Source organism: Harpia harpyja, chromosome 2 (genome assembly GCF_026419915.1).
Source record: "Harpia harpyja isolate bHarHar1 chromosome 2, bHarHar1 primary haplotype, whole genome shotgun sequence".
Taxonomy (NCBI): Eukaryota; Metazoa; Chordata; class Aves; order Accipitriformes; family Accipitridae; genus Harpia; species Harpia harpyja.
Genome location: NC_068941.1, coordinates 87,393,539 through 87,413,441, shown reverse-complemented (window position 1 = coordinate 87,413,441; position 19,903 = coordinate 87,393,539). Strand labels below are relative to the sequence as shown.

Here is a 19,903-nt window from a genome sequence, read left to right as displayed (position 1 = left end):
CATTCCCAGGCATGCTGTCAGTTGAGTACTGCCTTCTCGCTACAAGGGATATTGGCCTCTTGTGCCCAGGGCAGTGGAGAGATGCCAAGGGAGATGCCACCAATGCCCAGCAGTGGTGTTAAGGTTGGTTCACTCAGCATCCAGCTAACCCAAACAACCACTCAACATGAGTTGTAACACCATCACATCGCTGATTCCAAGAAGTTCCTTCAATTCAGATGCATTTTTTTTAACATTCCCATGTGGAACATTCCTATTTAACATGGGAAAGTTTAATAAAAATAACAAAAAAAGGCCTAACTGAAAAAAAAATCCTTTTAGTATTTAAATAAGAGATGCTTTCCAAGTGACCCCGGAGAGGCAGAGGTCAGCCGTGACCAGGACGTACCTGCAGTGCACTACTATTGCCCCTGCGTATTGGGGATTACAAGTCTTCACCTTCTTCAAGAACTTCAGCATCCCAATGGGGGTGAAGGGGACCCCGAAGTCAGGCCAGCTGGTGAAGTGGAACTGAGTCACCAGGCGCTGAGGCTTCTTGTTCGTGACGTCGCCGACCTGAAGGGGAAACGTGTATTCAGGTTAATGATAAATACTCAGATTTGCCTTCTTTCCCTAAAAGCAAGGGCAGAGAGGGAGCTACAGCCCCAAGACTGAGCTGGAAGGCTTAAGAAGTACTAGCATCCACAAGGCGAAAGGGCACAGGCCCAGGCTCCAGGGCCAAATTAATCTCTAAAAGCATGACATTTTACTCGCCCAGCGTCACATCCCACATCCTAGGGGTGAGAGATGCCAGCCTGGCCTCGGCTGTGGCTCCAACCTGGCAGAAGCTGCTGTATTTCATTCCCAGCCAGCTCAAACAGAAGCTGCTGCTCCATCTTTTCCCACACCTCTGCTCACAGTATCCTCAATTAAAGGCAGGGGAGGAAACCACCCTCGTCCAGGCTGTTGGAGTGAAGGGCGAGGCTCAGGAGAACCCCACTTAGGGTCCAGACAGATTTTCAATTGCCAGCTTTTCCTTGCCGGCCTCTGAGAGCAGCAGGAAAACAAACAGAGTGACTAAAGCATGCAGAGCCTCCTCGGAGGATGAGAAAACGTAGCGACAGATGGGAAAGCAATCAAAAGCAACGCATATGGCGCTGGATTTTGTCTCGGCTCATGGGATAAATGTGATTATTTGCAGGCGTTAAGCGTCTGTGGGTGACAGCAGGAACTGACACTGGTAACAGCAAGTGCTGGAGTGTTAGAGGACTGAATTTCAGCCTTGGCATCCATCAGCTTCCCTGCTCTCAGTACAGCCATGCTGGTACCTGCTGGGAACAGGCTCCCAGGTGTTTAAGGTGAGTAAAATCTTAATAGCTCTGGTTAAAAATGGACACTGGGGTCATTTCATCCCAACTGTGCTCTCACAGCACCTCAGAGGAGTCGAGGACCACGCCAGCACCTGTTGGATGCCCAGCGCAGAGAGGGGAGGGATGGGATGGGATGGGATGGAGATGTGAACCCCAGCACCTGCTGGATGCAGAACTTCCGCACGGTGTAATCCACCAGGACGGTCACATCCTCCACGGACACTCGGATGTTCCCGTATGTCCAGCAGCCCTGATCCGGCCAGTACTGAGCACACTTACACTGCAGGGAGAGAAAACAGGCGCAGGTGAGCTCTGGTCCCTCACAAGCCTGGGACCAGCTCCAAGACATGCTCATGGGCATGAGATGTGCCAGATTCAGACAAAGTTGGGTTAGATACCAGCCCATGAAGCCTTCTGGCACCTACCTCTTTCCTCTCTTTCAGGTTGGTCACCATGACAATTGTGGCTGTGTTTTGCTCCCAAATCATCCTCCAAAAATCGTTCACGGTTTCTTCCTTTGGTCCTAAGGGGAAGGTAAAAAGAGATGTCGTCTTTGGGATCAACCCCTCAAGCACTGAGACCAAAACCCAGCGTGTGAAGTCACACATCGTGGACGATGCAACACATTTTTTGCCAATAGATGTCAGCACAGGAGGTGTTTTGGTGTCCAGGAATGTCGGCTAACCCAAGGAACAATCCTATCACACAAGAGCTGGGTTTTTTTGATATGTTTTATGATGAAGAATTCAATTTTTAGCCCAAGAAGGGGAAATCGGACAAAAGGAGCATGAAAGTGACTTGCCCAAGGTCACTCAGGGAGATTGTGGCCATTGCAAGCAGCTCGCCGAAGTCTTGTCCCCGAGCCTTGTGTTTTAACCACGGGATCCCATTTCAATATAGCACAAGAATAGTTACCTGCTGCCTGCCAGACAAGGAGCTGACTCAGCCTAGACCTCCCCTGCCAAGCCTGAGGCTAAGGGCGAGCCAAGAGAATAGCAGAGCCAAAGCTTTACCCCAGCCTGGTATCGCTGATGGACCCGATCCAGCCTTCCTTCCTCAGCAAGAGCCAGGCAAACTGGCAGGCAATGTCCTAACCCACTTGCAAGTCAAGAGTGGAAATGAAAAACACCTTCCATGGGCAGGTAATCCCTTTTTGCTGACAGGAACCTCCCTGTGAGTGGGCATCTTGGTTTTAGGGACGTGTTTGGACCAGTACAAGGAAAGCAAGAGAGCTGGACGGCTACAGATGGTGCATGCAAGCTGGTGATGCACTGTCTGGGGGCAGCTGAGCTTGGGAAGACTCATGATGCTTTTTGCTCTCAATAGCTGATAGTCCTGCCTCCCCTCTGAAGACCACAGGGAAATTTCTCTTCAAAGGCACAAGCCCATGTTCTTGTCTGCTGAGGCTTAAAAAGGAGGAGAAATGAAAACAGATCAGCATGGTGCTCTCTGTAATAAAAGATTAGGGGAATTTAATTAAGCAGCTCACTGGCAGTATTTCCAGAGATCACGACCACCTGCAGCTGTGGGCCAGGGTGGAAGGACAAGGCTTAGGGAAGAAAGGCTTTGACACCCTCCGGCAATCGGTATTGCACAGGTAGGGCTTCTCTTCTTCCCCCAACACATCTGGCACCGATCTTTGACCAGTAAAACCATTTTTGGAAAAAACTGTGGACCAGCTAAGCCTCCTTTTGACCAGGAGAGCTTGACAAGGTGCTGTGCTGTGGTTAGACTGGCACAGATTCACAGAGCAGAAGGACCCCAGCCCAACTGCAACAAGACAGAGCTACAGGAATAACCGAGCATTTACCTTGTGCCGCAATGAACTTGTTTTTCTCTTGGTACCCCTACAGAGTAAAGGAGAAAAAGGAAGACAAATGAAAACTGAATTTTTTTCTAACACAAGAGTCATGAAATGCATCTGCATCATGAATAAACAGAGCCATCACCTGTTCTGTTGCTCAATGCCCCCTGTGCAGCAAAGGGGCTGCAGCCTCCAAGGGGAGAAACAGCACTGACAGTGGGGCAGAAATAATGGAAAATCCCTGTGCAAAGATTCCTTGCCCCAGAGCAACCCTCCCCACGCTCATGTAATGTGGGAACGACCCCACTTGTTGACACAGAGCGCTAATGAAGTGGTACCTCACAGCCCTTCTGCTGGGATCAGACCCTGCATCCAGAGCATCACATGAAAATCAGCATTAATCTTTGGGAGATGGGGCTGTTGAACTCATGGGGATTGATTTTGTGTATTTCTGAATGGATATTATTTATTGGCGAAGAAAGTAAAAAGCTCTTTTGGGTCTTGCTTTTCTTCACGTGCCTCTATCTCTCTCAAAGTCTACTTCTTCATATTACCCTTCCGATTTATTTGAGCTATATGGTGATAATCATATAGGACCCATCTCCACCCAGAAGCAGAGCAGGGCAATGTTGCTTCTATTTCAGCTGGGTTGCTTGATTTCTTTTTCATCCCCTTCCCACATCCCGTCCTCCAAGCTGGGAAGTACCGATGATTAACCAGCCACACCACTCATCAGCCATTCATCAGAAATCCCCAAATCCTGCAGGAATGGCTTGGCTTTGCAGCACGCTAAGGAGTCTAAGTGTGGAAAAGAGAGGTGGGAAGAGATGTGACCATGGCAAAACAGCTGAGCAAGGGCAGAGATACAGCCAGAATTTATGAGTCCCAGCTCTCAGCCTCTTATTCCAATCATTTTTGTCTGGACTCATGACACGGAGCAGAGCACAGTGAGCTCTGCTACGGCCACGCAAAGGTTACAAGATCAAAAACCAGCATCATTTATTGCTCTGGAGGACGTGGGGAGATGCTAATGTAGGAGGTAGTCTCTTAACCATCCTCTCCCAGGCATGAGTCACACGCCGTAAAAGTGGGACCAGGCACCACCAGCCGGGGCACAGCCAGTGGGGATTTCCCCTTCAAATTACAAAACTCACATTAATGAAGGAGGCGTTGATATAGTCGGAGTCAGGAACCCCTTCAACAGGAGTCAGATGAACCCTGGAATGATCATCTGGAGGAAAATTAAAACTCTGCATTAAAACCAACTCCCTCCACGTAGCTGAAATCTGGCATAGCGAGAAAGCCGGGTGTTGGAGCAGAGCCCTGGCTTGCTGACTCCCCTGCACACACAAACACCTTTATGCCCCCAAATTCTTCTCGCTTAAGCCCAGAGAGGTGCTAGACCTCACCCAAGGAAGTTTTTCTTCTGCAGAGCGCACACATTTGAGGAAGCCCCTGAGCCAGCCTGCCACCCCACGCCACCTGGCAAGAGCCGGCCGTCTTGGCATTTCCCATCCATTTCACTTTCCGTGGCTTCCCAGCCACTGACGGCTCCAGGGAGCTCCTCCTCAAGGTATCTAAAGCTAAAGCAGATGCAGCCACCCATTTGGGAGGTGAAATGACCTCAACCGTGTCCTTGCCCATCCCAAAACCAGGAATGGGGAGCCCTGGCAGGAGCACCGGCCGTGTCTCCCCCTGCCCAACCAGCTCCAATACCTACAGGGCAAAATGTTCACGTATCTGTTCTTCTCCTTGTTCTCCTCCTTGGAAGCAGCTTCGCACGTGGCCTGTATAGGACATGCTGGGAGAGCCTGCAATGGTAGAAAAGGGGGTTTTCCATGATGTTCTTACTCACAGCATGGCTGTAACTACAGAACAACTGGTGTGTCGGTGCACGCTGCATCCGAGCATCCTGCCCCTTTGGACATGTTCCCACCACCCACACCCCTCAATTCCATCCCAGCACCAGTTCCTCCTTCCCACCGAGCTCAAGGTGACCATTTAAATAGCCTGGGCTGGACGGGAGAGAGCAAAACCCTTCCGAAACATGTATCTGGAATCTCACGACCCATGAACACGAGGTGGCAGCAAAGCCTCCGACACCAAACCCACCAGCCCAGGGATCAAGGAGCTCATTTCTTCCCACGGAGGTTCCTGCTGAGATTTCCTCCGTTAACAGTCATGCTAATGGTGACCCGATTAAAGCCCCCATCGCCTGAGCGTGCCCAGCGATGGGAAGGAGCACCCATGCAGGGAGTTATTCTTCATCCAGCAGTGTCGGGGACCTTTGGGTTGGGGGGTGCTGGGTTCACAGGCGATGCTGTCCTGGTAACGGCAGCCGGGTTTCACGCTCGAGCAGAGGAGGTGCTTCCCCAGCACCGTTATTCCACATCCTCTTTGAATAGCGAAGAGGATGAAAACGTATTAGAGGTATTCGCCATCCCTTCCTCCATCCGACAGGACAGACGTGCTTTGGCAACGGAAGTCTTCAGGGCAATTGAGTATTTATAACCTGAAAAATCCCCTTCCGTGGGCATTCATTGCACCTATTTAGTTTCATCAAAGTGCAGCCAGGAAGGGTATCAAGTTGTGCAACAGCTGGAGAAAGTCGAGTGGCTTTTTTTTTAATCTTCTCATTGTCCTCATATTGCCGTATCACGCCTTGGACCTAAGGCTTTATGTATTTGCGGATGGCACCTTTGCAGTGCAGACGACCAGATCAACAATGGGTTTTCTTTCACTAATTAGGCTGGTGGAGAATCCAGGTAGTTCAGCAGCTCCTACGTTACATGCTGTGATAGTCCAGCCTGTTATTTAACTTTGTCCCCTACCTCAGTACTGCTCTGCCTATTTTTGTATTGCCTAGGTGAAACAGGTTTATCGTCACAAGAAGTTGCAGAGCTCAGCAACATCAAGAAGAGGTTGTAGCCATCTCAGAAGAGATGCTCTGGCATCATGGGATAAGCACAATACCTGAATTACTACTCACTGCTGAAGGTCAACTGTTGTCCTATAAATGGCCATCATTCTGTTTCAGGGTTAACAGCTCATTGAAATAGATGGGGTCATTTCTGTTTCTCTGTCAGAGCTCATTTTGGCTGCTTGTGGATTTAAGACAAGGACATGGCACACCTTCACACACCATTCATGTTGGTAGTGTTTCCCTTGTAGCCATGAGGATCAGGAGGAGGGAAGCAGCGCTTGGGAGGAAACCAGCAAGCAGGGAAGCTCTGGAACACCCCAAAATGTCCAGGATACCTTCTGAACCCAGAAAAACATAATGCCATAGCACCACTTGCTAGAAAACCTCTGCTTTCTGTAGTGAATGTGAGGGGCAGCGGCTTGCCCACCACCACAGCAGATTTAGGACCAGAATCAGTCCTCCCACCTTGCAGCCCTTTGACAAACCCGAGGACCAGGCAGACCATCACTGCCTCTGTGAAGCTCCCAGATAAGCTCTTCTGAAGCACAGCATCTGGCACCGGTACCATTATTTTATTGACTCAGTTACCCCCTGGCATGATGTGCCGTCCCCAAGCTAGGTACCACTGCACACTGCAGCTCCTCTCTGATGTACCAGCTGTTTTGTCCCAGCCCTACGAAGTGAGACCAGGTTTTTCCCTGCTCTGCATTGTAAGCCCAATGCCGAGAGCAGCCTGCGGGATTTAAGGGCAAGAAGCAGAGACACTCACATTGAACTCCTCCCGAAAGAGCTTGTTGTCATCTGCCATCCGGCGGTTGATCTCCTCTTCCAGCTTATCAACAGGCAGAGGTGGGTATTTACGGTTGGTGCTGGGGGAGCGGGCAAGCAGAGGCATGCTCTGTGGCTCTGCAACGACACCCATGCATCAGAGGTGCCCACCCAGCCGCTCCCTGTGCCCAGCACTCACCCATGCCCAGGCGGGCACAGGGACCTCACACACCTCCACTTCTAGGGCCACCTCGCATTCTTACTATCCCCATATTTTCATAGAATCATGGCATGGTTTGGGTTGGAAGGGACCTTAAAGATCATCTAATGCAACTCCCCTGCCACAGGCAGGGTCATCTTCGAGAAGATCAGGTTTGCTCAAAGCCCCGTCCAACTTGAAACTTCCTGGCCTTTTGTTCTTCCTACGGACTGTGCACAAAAATTTGGGGATGCTGTGATAACGTGAAACTCTTCCAGCACCCTGGGATCAACCATTACGCTATCAGAGTCAGGACAGGGCAATGAGGACCAAGTCATCAATACTGGGGGATGAAGACCAGCTTGCTTTGAATTTGGACTTCACCCTCACTCACACGGAAAGTCTGGCACCATCACAGTGACATAACTCCCAGGTGAACACAGCGAAGGTAGCTGTTGCTTGTGGTTCCTTAGTGAAGCCAAGAAAGGCCACGCGAGGGTTATACCAACACAAGTGATGGTTTATGAAGTTCACACCTTCGTTTACAGCAATGTAAAATGGGTAGGGAAGGTCTTAGCTGCCAACGTGAAAAAAAAGGTGCTGATTTTCAGTTAGTGCTTGCTCCAAAGGTGTTTGCTTTATGTGGAAGGAGCTCAGAAAAAGGATCTGAACTGAGTTTAAGAGGTGGTGGTTCCTCTTCAGCTCTTACTTTGGTGTCTACATATGGATGGAGATGCCCAACTTCAGACCCTCAACAGGCAGCTCTGGCTCAAAGCCAGAAAACAAGACAAGCTCAGGGACAGAAGAGTTTAGACATTACGGCAGGCTTGCACAAGACTTTAAAATTACATTTATGCATCTTTAAGAGCTCCAAAAATGTTTTTATAAAGGAAAAACAATGTATTCCCTGCTTTCTCTTAGAAATGTTAGTGGTGTCTACAGTCAGTGTGAAGATCTAAGTCAGCTGTCATCCTAATATAAAAGGGTAGAAGGATATTTAATTATTTCCCAAGGATGTGTTTTTTCAAAAAGATTCTTATTTGAGTCAAAGAAATATTGTGAAAACTCAAGAGGAACTATGAGTAGTTTGGTGTTGGAAGTGATCGCCCATTTTAATATCAACCACTTGAGGGCAAACATTTTGTCGCTGGAATGAAAGTTGGGAAATAAATTTTCATTCTATAAAAGTTTGTCAAAATCATGGAAAACAGAGAAAGTTCAGAACAAGAAACAAATAAAAATGTAAATTAAAAAATATTTTCCTACAAAAATATGAGGCGGGAGAACAAAGCCTGCCGAGACCCCAAGCACTGTCATTGCACTGGGTTCAGGCTGTGACAGTGCTGCATCCATGGGCTTTCCCAGGCTTTTACAGAGGTCTGTCTTCTGGTGTATATAGTTGTATTATTCTGGTGTATTTATATTTATTCTGGTGTATAATATTTATATTATTCCCACCAGGAATAATATAAATACATACTCAGGACCGCCTTTATACGCCCTTCCAAGACCACACTCAAACAGAACACAATCTTCATTTTCCTTTTTACACATTTCCAGCAAATCACCTCCCCAAACCAGTATTCAGCAAGTGTTTTCCAAAAGATGCCACTGGGTATTACGTTGTCTACATGCCCGTCAAGTTGCATGTGTCTTATTGCTGTGTTGGAAGGGGAAAGGCACTGCATGGTCAGCAGACCAACCTGGGTAGCTCTGTGCTGCCCAGAGAGCTGCCCTGGAGGGCATAAACCAACCCTGCTTTTGCCACTTCAAGGGTTTTATGATGTTTTTGTAATTTTTACAATTTTTAGGAGAATTGCTGGTTATTTCACTAGCTAACTTTGGCTGATTCCAAGTGGGGGAAAAAAACCCAAACTAAAATATTCCATTGTTATTCTGAAGAATGTTTGCATTGACCCCTTTTGATCTGAACAAAGCTTATTCCTTCTGTGAGATGCATTTTTGCTCCCCGTGTCGCACTGATGTGGGCCTCACCTGCATCATCCGTCCGGCCATTGGACAATCGAAAGGAGTTGGAGTGACTCCCTGCTTGCTTGTATTTCTTGAACCTACCGAAGACAAGGGAGTGGAGAACGTCAATAGATACCCACCAAGAAGCCCAGGTTACGTTCTGGATGAGAGATGCAGCCATGAAAGGTGTTCCACACTTTCTTATGGCTTGATGAATTAGCTGGTGGGTCCAAGAGGCTATGGGACCTCTAAAATATTGCCTATGGGCATAACTTTTAACTGACCACATCTGGAAAGGCTGTAGGAGACCAGAGCAAGGTGAAAGCCAGGAGGAGAAGCTTTATGGCTGCTTTTTATGGAGGCCACCCCAAGGAGTTCCTGCTCCATGGGCTGATTCAGCAAAGAACATAAACCCCAGGTTGATCTGTCCTTCTGCAGCAAAGCCCTTCTCCATGTGCTTTTAACTTGAAACAGATGCTTATGTTCCGTTTGCCCGATGCTAAGGGTTTTGCTGAGTCACCGGGCAGACGGTGGCGAACAGAAACCCTTTTTTCAAGGGCTGGAAGCTAGGTGGAGAGGACTCAAACTCTGCTGCTGCCGAACTCCAGAGGCAAAACCCTCATCAGGTTCACCGCTGCGAGGGCAGGCCCGGAGCCAGGACACGAAGGGAATTTTTCCACTGCTAAGGAAATTGTTTGCATTTTTTGGGGGGTTTTTTGTTTGTTTTTTTTTTTTACTTATTTAATCACCGAAATGGTGAGTAAATGAAAATGTTTACTGCAGGTGACTAAACACCCTCTTCTAGCTGAGCAGATATGCACTCAGGAGCTGGGAATGCTACATTTTGAGCAGCCCAGATGCTTGCATTTTTTAAAAATGGACCTAAGGCGGCTTTGTTATGTTATAGTTCCGGGTACAGCATCACCTAACACTCCCAACAAGCTCTGGTCATACACCACCTCGCAGCGGAAGATGCACAGGCATGACGTACAGGTCTGGTACCCAAGGCAGAACTTGGCTCTGGATTTTGGATCACGTTTGATATCAGGATGGGAATCAAGGAATAACACACCCCATTATATATGCAAAGGACTTTCTGGCTCAAGCGCTCTGTTCAGCTTCCCTGGATTACTCAGTCCAGCACCCCGAGCCTTGCAAGGGAACCTTACCTGCTTTTTAGCTGCACTGATAGGACTTCGGTTTAATCTACCCTACTAAATATGACATTTTCAGTAGCAGAACAGGCATTACCCCACATGAGGATCAGCTTTATAGAGAAAGGAATAAGCAACATTTACTAGATAGCTCCAAACATAACTTTCATTATCCTTACAGGTTTCCTTTCAAAACATCGGCTGTGTCAGCCTTTAGCTTAGGGAACAGCACAAAAGGCTTATTCCCGTTCATTCAGTAATTAATTTCTGTCAAATAAGGGAAGTCAGCATTAAAGCATTTCTTACCTTAACATGTACAGCACAATAATAATAAATACTATGACTAGAAGGGAAGACAGGGCCACCATCACAGCTATAATTGGAGTCTCATCTGCAATAGGAAAAGAAAGGTATGCTTATCAACATCGAAAACATCCAGCACCATCATTTAACAGGGCAGAGCTCTACAATTTCTGCTTGCAAAATACTACTACTACTACTACTACTACTACTACTACTACTACTACTACTGATATAGTAATAAAAGTATTGAGTAAGGTTACATTTCTCCAGTCTGACAGTGAAGACAGATACATGACCTAAGTGAGCATGATGTATCTCAGATACTCTGAGGTTAGAATAAAACCTGTAACCACTATTCAAAGCACCTTAGTCTTCTCTAAGAGTTGTTCACCGTGAAACTGCGACCTTGCAGATGAAAATAGCGATTGAGAAAGTTGTGAGTGGGCTATCTTAGGGGTTTCTTCTGCACAATTGAATGTGCCCATGGTGGCCCACCAGCCACCAGTAGAAGTTCCTGCTCTATCACCTGGGGACCTACAAAGCCTTCTGCCTGAGACATAAGGATCCATACGAGAACTTTCTAAACAAACAGGTCCATGAGTTTGGCATAACGGGATAAGGAACCTTATGTTAAAATAGGTGAAAACTGTGGCCTTTGTAACATCCCGTAGACACTTTTTTTGTAAAACCGTCATGGTTTTGCTTCCAGTTCCTTGTCAAATAGGACAAGAGGGCAATGCTTCATGCTGCATCTGGGCTCTGAACACCTTCAGGCTGAGGTTTGCTGGAGAGGTTCAGGGCTACTGAGCTACTTATCGTCTGTCTGGCTCATCGCAAAGAGGTGGCTCCTGCTGGGACTTCTTTCACAGAATAGTTTGGGTTGGAAGGGACTTCCAAAGATCATCTAGTCCAACCCCCATTCTTTCCTCCCTGGAAATATTGAGTTTAGAGAGGAGGTGATGTTAGACAACCCATTGTGCAGACTCTGCACCACAAGGCCACCAAGTATGAACTAATTTGGCTCGTTTCATTGTTCACTCCCTTGCAGACACTTCTCAAGGGCAGGCACCGTGCAATTTGCTTGCAAACACACTTAGATTAGCCACGTCTGAAACATTCCCATCCTTTGGGACCCACAACAAATTTTTTTTTTTTAAATAAGCTATTTGTAACTTGGCCTGGAGGTCAGCGAAACAGTGGTCGGTGCAAGGAAATTACCCAGATGGGGCTGGAAGCCAAGCAACGCTAACCAGATAGGAAAATGGCCCCGAAGGGCATTTTTCCAGATAAATGTGGATGCTAGTGACGCCAGCTGGGGGTATTTTCATTTTCCATCAGCTTGCTCAATTTGTATGGACCACAGCACTGTGTCTACATGCCTCAGCCCCCTGAGACTGCAGGGCATGACCTCTCTTTTCACCTTCTGTGCATTCATTTCCCTGCCAGGGCAGATTCCTGCTCCATGTGTCTCAGCAATTTCAGCCAGCAGATTTTCTTAGGTGGGATTTATTTGTCCATCTCTGACTACTGAGCTACCAAGGGGCACTCTGGTTATATTTCTGCATTTGTCCCTCTGTGGCCGTGAGGTCTAGAAATGTTATTCCGATCAAAAGATACGATTTTTGTCTAATGATTTGAAGGCAATGACCTGGTATGGCAAATAAAAACATGAAACCCTCCCGGTCTTGCACATCTTTGTTCTTTCCATCTACTGTCCTCATGTGTCAGCATCTCCCCCAGCCCAGCAGCAAAAAGCAAGGAATTTATTGGGATGCATTTCTGCCTCCTGCACGCTTGATAGCTGTTTGAGCCTTAGCATTACCTGTGAGGCTTTCCAAAAACAAGACTAGGAAGGCAAAGCAACCACAGAGCATCGTAGCCCAACCACAGCCAGCCCTTGCCTCTCTAACGTGCTTCTCATTAAGACCTCCGACCATAACCATCATCACCATCCTGGCTGGAGGAAGGGAAGGTGACAAAGCCCGCAGCGCTATGCCCCCACTACGCATCGTTGGACCATTTCTCCTGCCTTGGCTGCAGTTAAGCTCAGCCTAACCAGTGCTGAGCTGGGCAGGGGCTGCTGTGGTAGCGCCGGTTGGCAGGAGACATGATTTACGGGCAGGGGTTTCAGCAGGGGTGCCTCTGGCAGCAGGATGCAGGGAGCCTGGGAGGTTGGTTTTTTTTTTTTTTTTTTTTTTGCAGCTGTTCTTTCGACACATCTGGCTGGATGAGTTAGAGCTTTTCCACCATGGCTGCTAACCACCGGCGTGCTGCCCGGCCCACCCAGCAAACCCCAGGCAGGAAACAAGCTGGAGGGTCCCCAGCCGGTCTCTCCTTCCCCAGCCAGCCCTGGAGAGTGGTGCCAACCCCCCCCACAGCTCCATTCCCGCTCGAGCCTCGGCCCCGGGGTCTTCACGCTTGCAATTCGCTTGGAGAAGGGACAAGGACTCAACCCGTTGCTTCCACAGACCTACAGTGCTGGAGCACCCACGGTGGTCCAGAGCCTGGAAGGCACTGTGATGCTTCAATCTTGTCCTAGCACCTCTGAGGAGCCAGCAAACCATCTTCTGATGCTCGAGATCATGTCTCCAACTGTAGGTAGAGGTGCTATATAGTGGTCTATAGGCTGTCCCCTATACATCATGCAGACTCAGGCGCAACCGCCCAGCAGAGAGGGACAGGGCTAAGCAGCCCTCCTTGCTCGTCACTGTCAATGCCTGCCCACAAAAAGTGAGTCAAATTGAGCAGGCAAGAAACTATAGGATCATGAGCAAAAAAAATGAGGGTAAAAGAAACAGAAGCAAAGACATAGGATCAGTATTTCTTAAAGAAAACCCCCAGAACACAAGATGCCGATCTGGAAAAGCATATCCTGCAAAATGGTCGCAGAGGAGGAGCAGAGCAGAAGCAAGAGTTTAAATCCTATCTCTGAGATCCCAGGTAGGGTTTAAATCACAGGCCAGCTATGTTCCCTGCAAACATTGCAAAGAGCCTGCAGGAAGAGATCCGTGATGCAACCTTTATTTGTTTTCCTGCAATATTTTCTTCCCAGTTATATTTGGGAGGTGGAAGAAGCAGCCACCCCAGACACCGCAGCTCAGGATAAACCAGCGAGCGTATTCACAAAATACCTTAAATTACTCCCTTGGGACAGCGTCGCATTCATGCACATGCTTTGCTCGGGACAAGGCCAGACTGCTGTTGTACGCCACTCGGCACAGCGGTCCTCTGGCCCCATCTCCTACAAGGTGCTACCACGGCAGTGAGCAGTGTTGGGAGAGGTATGCAATGAGCAGAGCACTGCTTCAAAGCCAGAAGATCCTCCTGAGCTCCAGGTCTCTCTGCTGCTTTCTGTCCACCCTGGTGGTATATGGATGCATTATTGCAACTCATCTGTAGGGAAATGGGAGAGGGTTCATTGCCTGCTTTCTTCAAACCATGCCTGGATGCATTTCTGGAAGGTAGGCATGGCCCTTTCTGAGCCTATGTGAACCTCAAGAGGTTCAACAAGGCCAAGTGCAAGGTCCTGCACATGGGTCGGGGCAATCCCCAGTATCAGTAGAGACTGGGGGATGAAGGGATTGAGAGCAGCCCTGCTGAGAAGGACTGGGGGATACTGGTGGATGAAGAATTGGACATGAGTCAGCAGTGTGTGCTCGCAGCCCAGAAAGCCAACCATATCCTGGGCTGCAACCAAAGCAGGGTGTCCAGCAGGTCGAGGGAGGTGATTCTGCCCCTCTGCTCCGCTCTGGTGAGACCCCACCTGCAGTACTGCGTCCAGCTCTGGGGTCCTCAGCACAGCAGAGACATGGATGTGTTGGAGCAGGTCCAGAGGAGGCCATGAAGATGATCAGGGGCTGGAGCACCTCTCCTATGAACAAAGGCTTAGAGAGGTTGGATTTTTCTGCCTGGAGAAGAGAAGGCTCTGGGGAGACCTTACTGCGGCCTTTCAATACTTAAAGGTGGCTTATAAGAAAGATGGAGAGAGACTTTTCACCAGGGCCTGTAGCAACAGGACAAGGGGCAATGGTTTTAAACTGAAAGAGGGTAGGTTGAAGCTGGGCATAAGGAACAAACGTTTTATGATGAGGGTGAGGAAACCCTGGCACAGGTTGCCCAGAGAGGTGGTCGGTGCCCCATCCCTGGAAACATCCAAGGCCAGGCTGGACGGGGCTCTGAGCAACCTGATCTAGTGAAAGATGTCCCTGCCCATTGCAGGGGGGTTGGACTAGATGATCTGTGAAGGACCCTTCCCACCCAAACCATGCCAGGATTCTACGGTGCAACCATCAGATGATCCCTTCAGGAGGTGGCACATCAGGAGGCATTAGTGTCTCTCCAGCCAAGGACCGTGGTTTTCTGCTTACTGAAATGACTGCTTTATCTGTTATGCCAACTCCAGGCACTGAGTAGCAGAAAGCAGGGCACTTCTCATCTCCACTGCCCCACTGGGAAGGGATCTGTCTTGCTGATACATCCTCATGGCTGTCTCAGACGCAGAGCTTGAGCCTGGAGCATGGCATCACCCCTTGAACAGGTAAAGTCAAATATTTGTGCAGCTTTAGTCTCTTTACCCTGGGGAAAGCAGGCAAGACTTTTCAGTGAGCCTGACAAGGACACCTGGGTCAGCCTCTCCCTTCAAGGTTTGTGAAGGATTAAACCATCTCTTGTAGCACAAAAAGAGCTTACAGATGCCTTAAAAGGCCACAGTTGCTAAAAGGGGATGGGAGGGACTTGCAGAATCTGCAAGAGTTGGGTGCTGCTGGGAAAGGCAAACCACTAATTCCCATCAGTCTGACTTCAGGAAAAAAACCTTTCTAACCAGAAATCAGAAGACCAAGGCAAGCAGAGCCACCTGCAAACATCCTTCCATGCTGCTCAGCACCGATGCTGCAGCACATGCAGCTCCAGCACTCAACAGCCCCAAAGCTTGCAGAGATCTCTTCTGCTGATGCTGTTTTGGGAGGGGGGTGGAAATAAAAGGACTACTTGCTTCCTGCAAGAGTCATAAATAATAGTTGTCAAAGTGTACCTCCTGTCTGAGATACACCACTGGGAATGGTTTCACGTGATAGTATGAGTTCAAGCCATAAGGCAGAAGATTTTCACTAATTCGGATAAATTCAGTTCTGTGCTCCTCATCTTCAAAACAACCCTCAGTCAAGAATTTGTTAGGAAAGCTTTTAATTTTGGAATATCGTTGTGAAGGTTAGTACTGTAACTTTCCTGGTAAGAAAACTACCTATTTCTCCTCTTTCCAACGTTAGAGATTAAAAATCTTCCAGTAATTCCCAGGGGACACACATCTGAAATGAGACCAGACGTGTTCCCATGGCTCACCTCACTGTAAACCATCACTCAACATCCTCCTGAGATTTAATGAAAAACTCCAGCACAAGCTCAAAGGCCTTCAGCTCCGAGCAGAGCTTATCTTGTCCTGGTTAGTCCGGCAGAAGTCAGTGTACCTGGATTTAATCTGCTAGAGTTTCACAGTTCTGTCTAACCTTAAGAGGGTTTAGTGGCAAAGCCCCCTTAATCTAGCAGAGACTCACCTTTTAAATGGAAAAGCCACATAAGCCGATGGAAGGGTGGCTCTTGCTGTAACCTGCATCAATTTTCTCCATTATGTGATATATTCTATATATGATGTGATATATTCTATAGTGGTTAGGGGGTATAATTTGGGAAAGATGTACTTAAGTCAGAAAGAAACACGTTAGCTAACCCTGTGTCTAACTAATCCCACATCTAGATGCAAGAACAAATCAAAACAATTCTTTTCTGTGTCCTTTACACATCCAGAAATTATTAAAATATCAGAGAAGATTGCTTCCTGGAATAAATCAGAATAGAGGCACTGACTGCAACTCCATCATCTTAAAGCAACAGAAGAATGACCTGCAGAGACAGAATTAGTCCCTTTAGAGTCACTGGGAAAACAACACATCCCCAACATAACCCAAGCCAAGTTTTACCAACAGCTGTACTTAATGGCAACAGCAGCCCCTCCACTTCTTGCTGTCACAGTTTTGCTCCCAGTGCTGCTGCTTGGTGTCAGGGAGCCAGGAATTGTGACCGATCCCCCTATAATAATCCTCCAAGTCACAGGACTTGGACAATATTAATTATTTTATTAGTATTAATGTTAATATTAGCAATATTAATATTAATATTGTTAGGAAGTCAGATTTTCCCCCAGTTTTCATTTCTTTGCTCTCAGGAGCAGGGATGAACAAGGGCAGAGAGATCGCAAAATCAGACCTAAGCCATGCCAGATCCAAGGGAATTGCACTGAACATTTCTACAGCAGCTTAACCATTATTTTAAATGAATTCACTCCGACCTGCATCCCTTTTATTTCCTCTGTGCAAATATGTATTGACAGTACCAATCGCAGAGCACCTGTCTTTTCCTCTATACCATCAGCAGGACAGTGTGAGCTTGGCACACCAAGCAGCATAAAGTGGATTGCCGTGGAGTTTACAAAGCTGAAACACCCATCAGAACAATGATGAAATACACAGAGGAAGCTTGTTTCTATAGGTAGCAAGGACCCCAGCTGCATCTCCGCTCTACCTGCTCCTATACTGCCAAAGCAATGAGTAATTGCAAATATTCTGGTAGTGATGCCAGTTCTTAGAACTAAGAGATGGAAACATGCGCCTAAGTGCTATTATATTACATGAAATGGCTTTGTGCTACTGCTTGCCAACAGAATTAAGGAGAATAATAATTATTCAGATCATTTGCACAATGGGTCCAGATCAAATAGGGTAAGTCACAGTCAATAAAGACAATTCATAAGCAAAAAAAGAAGGACATTTCCTGAATGGCTTCTTAGACTTTGGTCATCCAACTCTAAGGATGGTAATGCTGGTATTTTCAGAGCCTGCAGCAGGAACTCTTTGTATCTAATAGGACATGTACAAATTGGTACGGGATTGTTTATCTCTAAAAAGAAGAGCTCAACACAAATTAAGATAGCACTGTGTCACTAGCTCTTCTAAAGAGCTTGATAGGCTTTGTAAAAGCAATTTTGGAAGTGTGTCATAAGGAGCGCTTTCTAACAGCAGAATACTTCTGGAAATGTTTTTACTGAGGGCTTGACTAAAGAGCAATGAAATATAAAATTCTTACCTCTTCTGTCAGAGTTACCTGCAGAAAAAGAAAACAAAAGTCTCTTAGCAACAAAGAAATATACATTTTAATAAGTCAGGAAGGATCAAAGACCAAGACAGTAACAAATTTAGTAACTCTCATCATTTTCTTGTAAATCCTTCATTTAAAACACCAGCTACAAAGCCAGGATGTTAAACTGAATTTCAGCCTTCACTTCGTAGCAAGGAAAAAGGAACAAAAAGCAACTTTTTATCAGCAGAGCAGGGAGCTGAAGCCGAGCTATAACACTGATAAAAACACAACTACCGCTCTTAATCGATAACACAGTCTATTTAACCCTATAACCAGCAAGTCACTAGTGTAATTCATTAGCACTTAAATATTAAGAGATAACACTCGTGCATAATTTTAGAAGAGCGGCTGAGCCAAGAGTTCAATTAAGAGCAGCTGGGCTCAAGGATGGGGACGATGAGCATCCAAGGAAAGCCTCTACCTGCTGTTTTGGATGTCTCATCTAGAGGAAGCCACAACAAACCTGTGCCAACGAGAGCACAGCCCAGCTCTCCTGCTGCAATGCTGCTGGCACAGGCAACCCACGCCCCTGTTTTACGTGTGAAGAGCTGCAGCACCGGGTTGAGGACAATCTTGGTAGGTTTGGAGAAGCAGGAACTGCCTGTACAACATGTAATTCATGCGGTGCCTTCTGCCCTTGTCCCTCTCTTGAGCACCACTTAATTCTTTCATGACTGATATCCAAATATCCCATTGAGACTAATGGCAAGGGCAGCCCTAAAACTAATTTTGCTCCTTGACAAATTACTTGAAATAAAGAGAGAATCGGGTTTGGTCATTTGTTCTCGGGACTGACATCAAGTGAGAAGCCACATCTGGCCTTGATGGTGCAATGGCCAATGTGTCATACCAAACACCATGGGACTTCACCAAAACCAGTAATCCAAGTCATAGAAAAAGTAGCAAAGACAAAAATTATAAATTCAGTCCCCCGCTAGCAGACGTCATATTACAAAATCCAGATTTTAGCAGTACTTAAGGCTTTTGCCTCCATCACTCCCATTCAAAGGCTACGTTTATTCTGAACTTGCACTGTGCATGTATCTAAGGTTATTCTGGACTCCTTCACTCTGCAAAAAAGCCTTGAGGAGTTGTGTTTGAAAGGAAGCTGGATGAGCTCAGGAATGGCAGGATGCTAAGAAAGTTGGGTTGCAAACTTCCTTCAGCCACGTCCTTTCCTATGTTTGTAGCAAAGACAACTTCACTGCAGCTTCATGGGCTGTGGTTTCCAAAGATGCCCAGAGGAAGAGGGCACACACTGACTGTGACACTGACGTGAAAAGGGGTTTAGATACCCAACACCCAATATCCCTTGAGAAATTTATTAAGGAATGTACACTTGATATCTCCCTGCATTAACTCCAGTATTATCTTCTTTCAGTCTCTTCTACCCCACCACCAAGTTACCCATCCTGTTTTTCCACTAAATCCTTCACTGCCAAGGCTTTCACCATAAGCTCTAGTGGGCACTGCTATATAACTGTTGCAAGTAGTATCAAAGCTGGGTCTCAAACGATGCAGCAATGGACAAACCATGGCTGAAGAGTCACATATCAGCTAAGATTTCTGGTCCCCTCAGCCTCTTTTTCCCTGATATTTAATCTTAACCTACATTAAGCAGCCAAACTACATTCTTAGGGGCCACTTTCATGATGTGCCAAGAGGGGAGTGACAGCAGGATGGCAATAGAGACAAGTCCTGCTCATCTAGACCTTTCAAAGATTAAAGTAGCCCAAGTAATGGGGAAAAAAATGATAATGTAAGCATAGAATCACAGAACGGTTTGGGTTGGAAGGGACCTTCAAAGATCATCTAGTCCAACCCTCCGGCCATGGGCAGGGACATCCTTCACTAGATCAGGTTGCTCAAAGCCCCATCCAACCTGGCCTCGAACACTTCCAGGAACAGGGCATCCACCCCATCATCGGATGTGCAAGCAAATGCAAGACTGAGATATCCAGCACGTGGAATACTCTGCTCAGTAAGGTCTCACAGCATTTCTCCTGGTGTTCATCATGGTGGAGAGAGAGCACCTTCAGATGGTTTATCAAATTATGTGCGGCTTGTGTCTGCAAGCAGTTTAGCAGCCATCAGGTGGAGCATACAGATTACCCTACCAGATGGGCCAGCACCATCCTACCACATCATCCTGCATCCCCAGTTTGGCTAATCTTGGATAATGAACCAACTTACCAGCCTTCCCCAGGAGCTGGATCTCAGCCCTGGTCGGCCACCTCTAAT

General features: G+C 47.2%; 1 protein-coding gene across 1 annotated transcript in view; it reads right to left on the bottom strand.

The window, feature by feature from the left end:
* The window catches only part of PTPRA (protein tyrosine phosphatase receptor type A), a 128,800-nt gene that overhangs the window by 7,726 nt on the left and 101,171 nt on the right, over window positions 1-19,903 (bottom strand). The window contains 10 exon segments of the mRNA XM_052780815.1: window positions 389-555; window positions 1,510-1,629; window positions 1,775-1,872; window positions 3,160-3,196; window positions 4,308-4,384; window positions 4,874-4,964; window positions 6,846-6,982; window positions 9,039-9,112; window positions 10,475-10,559; window positions 17,609-17,626. Of these exon segments, the coding sequence (XP_052636775.1) occupies window positions 389-555; window positions 1,510-1,629; window positions 1,775-1,872; window positions 3,160-3,196; window positions 4,308-4,384; window positions 4,874-4,964; window positions 6,846-6,982; window positions 9,039-9,112; window positions 10,475-10,559; window positions 17,609-17,626 (904 nt within the window).